The 6,114-nt window shown below is 48.1% G+C and overlaps 1 protein-coding gene across 2 annotated transcripts; it reads left to right on the top strand.

The window, feature by feature from the left end:
* Positions 1-663: 663 nt before the first annotated feature.
* Positions 664-3,813, top strand: GATAD1 (GATA zinc finger domain containing 1). Of its 2 annotated transcripts, XM_085227426.1 has the most exons (5): positions 669-1,001; positions 1,092-1,217; positions 1,466-1,525; positions 2,591-2,774; positions 3,459-3,813. In XM_085227426.1, exons 1-5 carry the CDS (start codon positions 801-803, stop codon positions 3,647-3,649), a joined length of 762 nt encoding a protein of 253 aa, XP_085083552.1. In that variant the 5' UTR covers positions 669-800; the 3' UTR covers positions 3,650-3,813. The 2 variants fall into 2 exon arrangements, with proteins under 2 accessions (XP_010710990.3, XP_085083552.1); XM_010712688.4 differs by having other exon boundaries at positions 664-1,217.
* Positions 3,814-6,114: the final 2,301 nt, after the last annotated feature.

Genomic DNA, 6,114 nt, shown 5'->3' on the forward strand with positions numbered 1-6,114 from the left:
GCCCCTCAGAGACATGAGCAGAATGGTGATCCCAAGCCCCACCTCAGGGTGTCATTCTATGCAGGCAGACCCCTATGAGTTATGCCCATCAACTACACAGTTGTTCCCATAGCACATAGAGCGAAATTCCCTGTTTTACATGAAAGAGTGATGGGGTTTCAGCAGGATCATTTTCCTCAACAACAACAACAAAAATGTTGCAGAAAATAGTTCACATCCGCTGAGTATGAGGCAAAAATCAATTTATTTTGCATCAGACAGATTTAAATGAAACCTAGCAGCTCCCCCAGAACCAAGCCCTGCCAGATAATCATAGAATCATAGAATTGCTCAGGCTGGAAAAGACCTTAAAGATCATCAAGTCCAACCTCAAACTAACCATACCACCCGAACAGCCTAAATCATGTCCTTGAGCACCACATCCAAACGGTTTTCAAACACACCCAGGGATGGTGACTCAACCACCTCCCTGGGGAGCCGATTCCAGTGCTTAACAACGCTTTCTGTGTTTCCTGATATCCAACCTCTGGCACAACTTCAGGCCACTTCTCATCCTGAAGAGCCCACCTCCCATCCTCTCGTTCTCCCGCGCCGTGCCGTTCCGCCCCCCAGCGGCGGTACGGAGCGGCGGCCCCGCACGCAGCAGAGGGCAGGGCCCGGCCGCGCTCCTCCCGCCGCGCCGCCACGCAGCGACATCCGCCGCCGGTGGGGAGGGGCTGGGACCGAGGCGGGCCGGGCGGTGGCGCCGCGTTCCCCCCGTGTCGCTGCCGGGGGCCGCGGGCCCCGCCGCCGGCCGCAGGATGCCGCTGGGGCTGAAGCCCACGTGCAGCGTGTGCCGCAGCACATCCTCCTCCATGTGGAAGAAGGGCGGGCAGGGCGAGATCCTATGTAACAACTGCACGGCCCGCTCCGCCCCGCCGGGGCCCGCCGCCTTCGCCACCACCTCGGCCGCCGCGCAGCACAGCAACGGCGGCGGCGGCGGGGGCGGCGGCGGGAAGCAGGTGAGCGCCGGGCTGCGGGCGGGGCGGCTCCGCCGGCGTTCCCGCCGTGTTTATTTACCCCTCCGTTCCGTTCCCTCCCCCCCTCCCCAGAGCAAGCGGGAGATCCACCGGCGGTCCGCGCGGCTAAGGAACACCAAGTACAAGTCCGCGCCCGCCGCCGAGAAGAAGGTTTCCACAAAGGGCAAAGGCAGGAGGCACATCTTCAAGCTGAAGAACGTAAGGCGCTGCCGGGGCTGTCCGCTCGGGCGGGGCGGGCGGGCCCTGCGGGATGCTGCCCGGGGCTGGCGGCCCGGCCTCGATGTGCGTTTGTAAAGTACGGACGTCTGCGGCTCGTTTGCCATGTTTCCACATTCTCTACGGTTCTCCGTCAGTGTGTCGTCGTCTTAAAAGGACGAGAAAACCCACCCTGCAGTTCTCTTGTCTGCTTTAACACTCTTCCTCTTCCATCTGTGTTGTTTCCCCAGCCCATCAAGGCCCCTGAATCCGTATCCACCATCATTACTGCAGAGTCGATCTTCTATAAGGTATGACCCGTGCAGATCTGCCCACCAAAAGGATCTTCCTGGTGCCTTCAGTTTCAGAAGTTACCAGGAAGGCAGCAGGAGGTGCTCACAGAGCTGTGCTTCCCTGCCCAGCAGCGTGCAGGGTTCTGCTCTGCCTCACAGTGCTGCATCTGGTGAGGTCCCACAGGAGCCCACGTAGTCACCCTTGTCATGTTGTGTTCATCAGAGAAATGGCAGCTGGCCCGGCTCCCACCTGGGCTGTGTGTGAATGGTCCCATACGCTCCGGTAGCAAGGTGCAACCCACCGCTCCAGTTTAGGCACTGTTTGGACTGTGCTCTTGAAATAGGGTTTGAAATTTGTGTGGCCCTGTCTGGAGGCAGGAGCTGAACTGCTTGATCCCCTTGGGTCCCCTTCCAGTAGTCCAGTCTTGATAGTGCAGACACTGTGTTGTATTGCAGGATGTTGTTATGACACCAAGTGATGTTGCCCTTGCTGTGCAGTGTCATGCACTGACTGAGCACCGTGTAACATCTGGCCTTAGCAGGAGGTGACTCTGAGTTTTGGGACTTCTTTGCACACAGATAGATGAACTTCTTTGTGTGCAGAAAGCTGCTTTCCCTGCACGTATAGGGCGATTGCTGCTATTATTTTCTATGGAAGGTGGCATCACTCTCTACTAACACAACAAAACCATCGCTGCTGTGCAGATGGGAGGTGCAGCAGTGGTGGGAAGGGGGGATGCAGCGCAACTGAGAGCTGGTTCTTTGAGGGTGGGTGAGGCCAGGCTGCTTCTGTGACATTTGGCAGGCAGAGATGGTGAGCAATTACCTGTAGAGCCTCAAAAACAGTTCAGGGACTGAACTCAAAGTTCTGGACGTCAGGTGGTTGTGCACAGGTCACGCTGGTGACTGCTCAGGTGTGCCAGTGCTCTGGTTCATGCCACCTTTCATTGCATAGTGGAAAAACTATGGCTGTATTGAGATTGAGGTAATTTGAGATAGTGTAAGGTCATGATATTTAACATATGAATCACAGTGAAGCTTTTGAAATCAGATTGATTTGACTTTCATTTGTGTGCTTTCTAGGGTGTATACTACCAAATTGGAGATGTTGTTTCGGTAGTTGATGAGCAGGATGGCAAAACATACTATGCCCAGATCCGTGGGTTTATTCAGGACCAATACTGTGAAAAGAGTGCTGCGCTAACATGGCTCATCCCTACGCAAGCCAGCCCCAAAGACTGCTTTGATCCCGCATCCTATATCATAGGTAATCTCTAAGCCTTCATCTCATACGACTGCTTACATGTTCCCAAACTAATGCAGAGTTGTAACTTTTAAGTAAACTTCTTTGGTTTGTCATGGTCTTTTATGTAATTCCACATTTTAGACCCTAATCCTGTAAGCATTCAGTTTACTTGAATACTTTTTAAAATATATATATGTGAGCAGCACTGCTGCAGTAAGTGGGATTGTTTACTTTCTTGTGTTCACAGGCACAATTACAGTTATGCAACTTTAAGGAACAAATTACTACTCCACAGATAGAATTAGTTACTGTGACATAAACTAGATGTGCCAGTCCAAGCTGTTTCTTCTGAAATGACCAGAATTAGCTGATTTTAATCTTGGATATATAAACTACATTGAGAGCACTGGCGAAAGAGCGTTCTGCAGCTGATTAAGAAGTAGTAATAAATTGAGTAAATCCTTCTGACAGGCAGGCATAAATAGGATCTATTAAGAACATGTTCTTCAAATGGGGAAAAAAATCAACCCAACAAAAATAAGGAGGTTTCTCACTGGTGCTGTAGCATCAAATACTATGCAAAGTAGTTTTTTTGGTAGGGCACATTCTATGAGGGATGTTGACTGTTGTGTATTGTATCGTCTTGGACTCTCCACTTTTATGCCTTTAAAATTTGTATTTGAAAAACATTATTTTTTTTCATAGGACCAGAAGAAGATCTCCCAAGGAAAATGGAATATTTGGAATTTGTTTGTCACGCACCTTCAGAATATTTCAAATCTCGATCATCTCCCTTCCCTACTGTTCCTACAAGACCAGAGAAGGGATATATATGGACTCATGTAGGACCTACTCCTGCAATCTCCATTAAAGAAACTGTTACTAATAATTTATAATTTTTTAAAGGAACACTTTGGACCAGTTATTTTCAATATATTCTCAGGTCTACATATCCCATAGGAGAAGTTTAAAAAAAGAAAAAAAAAAAAGGATAAAATGTTCTGTTTACTTTATGGATTTATGTATTTATTTTAAAATACATCTCATCTTTAAAATTGAAGTTGTTTCTTTTTCCCTATGTTATATTTTGTAGCCACTACTGATCATTTTGGGAAAACCCACGAAGTTTCATATCCTCTTCTACTTGGATGAGCAAATCAGTTGACTTCTGAACGTTGACTTTAGTGTTCTTATTTTCCAGTTTCGCAGAAAAATGAGTTACAAGGTGTACTTCTAATTGTGCAGCACCTTAGATGCCTTTTTCATGGAATCACAGAACATCCCAAGTTGGAAGGGACCAACAAGGATCATCAAATCCAACTCCTGGCTCCACGCAGCACCATCCAAAAATCAAATCATGTATCAGAGCGCTGTCCAAACACTCCTTGAACTCCAGCAGCCTGGGGCTGCGCCCACTGCCCTGGGCAGCCCGTTCCATGCCCACCGCCCCCTGGTGCAGACCCTGTCCCTGACCCCAGCTGCCCTCCCCTGACGCAGCTCCATGCCGTTCCCTCGGGCCTGTCGCTGTCACACAGAGCAGAGCTCAGCGCTGCCCCTCCGCTCCCTGTGAGGAGCTGCAGCTGCCGTCAGGCCCCTCCTCAGCTCCTGTGCTCTGGGCTGAGCAAACCCGGGGACCTCAGCTGCTCCTCATACGTCTTGCCTTCTGGACTCCTTGTAGGCCTCTTTGTACCCCTTCTTTGGACACTCTTAAAGAGTTTCATGTCCTTCTTATGCTGTGGCACCCAAACTGCACCCAGTGCTGGAGGAGAGGCCGCACAGCTCAGAGCAGAGCAGCACAACCCCTCCTTTTGCCCAGTGATGGTGCTGGTCCTGCTGCACCCCAGGGTACAGTTGGCCCTTCTGGCTGCAGGGCACGCTGCTGGCTCATTTTCAGCTTGCCGTCAACCAAGCTCAATTTGGTTAACTCTGACAGCAACTTTATTTCTTAAATAAAATCATAAATACCCAAAATAAATTCATAAACAAACTTGTGGATGCGAACTTGATCAGTGCTGCAGTAACTAGTTTTTTGTTGCACTCTTTCTTCTTCAGACTGAAGCCAATCAGCCACATGGCTATTTTCTTAGCTGTCACCTTCTAAGGGAGTTTTTTCAGCCCCATGGGCCTAAGTAACTTTCTGCTAAACTTTATGTATGAGGATACCTTTCTTACAAGGCTGAATGCAGATTTAAAGCCTGTTATTTGTGTTTGCTTGCTTCCCATTGGAATTTATCGTTTTTTCTTGAGTAAGGCAACGCTGACATACAATTTGAACTGTACGTTGTTACAATTTGTGTACATTTTTTCACTCTTTGCAATTAACACCGATAAGAAAAATAATCCTGAATTCAAATTATACACTTGCTCAGGAAAAGGAAATAAAGACTGATTTTATATACTAATAGTCTCAATAGAGTAATGAAAACATTTAAGCGGTTGAAGCAGAAAAATACCAAATACTGAACTACTGGTGTTAAGAGCTTTCAGCATAAACTGTTCTACAAGCCAGTCAGCTCAAAGCACTGTGATATGCTTAGGCAACTGAATTCCTGAGCTTGCTGCTTCCTGCTGCCTGTGACAGGGAATGTAGGGGATCTCCCCAGAGGCAAGACTTAGCATTTCCTTTGGTTGAGCTTCACGAGGTTCGTGTTGGCTCGTTTCTCCAGCCTACCCATGTTGCACTGAATGGCAACACAATGATCAACCATTCCACTCTGTGCCATTCAATGCCTGCACTGTAAGCACTGAAGAGATGTGAGGTCTCCACCTGTGTTCTGAAGCAAATCATGGTGGCTTTCAGGTTCAAGTGAGGAAGCTGCATGATAATTATCAAACTTCACAGTCAAGAAGAGCCAGAGCAGAGTTGTTGCAGGAGTCAGTGAGGTTTATAGGCACGCTACGTGTAAAAGGTGATAAAGCTATTGTAGCAGAGATGCCAAATGAGTTTCAACACTTGAAAACCTAAGGAGATATTTATGCCAGAACAGGTCTTTGTGGAGGACTTATCACATGTTTGTGGGGGACTTATCACATGTTGTTCTGCTGTTTTGTGCAAACAGAGCCATCACTGCCAAAGAGAGAAAGAGCTGACCTGACAAAGTGTTTCAGAGAAAGCAAAACAAATGAGTTCAGACTATTTCTAAAGGACCATAGATGGGTCCTGCAAGGACCTGCTCCCTGGTCACGTGCTGTTTCACATACTTGAAAATGATTGTGACAGGGACTGGAGAGTGAAATAGCAACAACAACCACAACAACTAACAATTAACTTTTCCAGGCCTGCAAAAACAAAGGTTGGTGATAAAATACTACTGAAGACCATCACAAAACTTGCTGACTGCACTTTGCAACTGAAATGTAA

This window comes from Meleagris gallopavo, chromosome 6 (assembly GCF_905368555.1).
Source record: "Meleagris gallopavo chromosome 6, MGAL_WU_HG_1.1, whole genome shotgun sequence".
Lineage (NCBI taxonomy): Eukaryota > Metazoa > Chordata > Aves > Galliformes > Phasianidae > Meleagris > Meleagris gallopavo.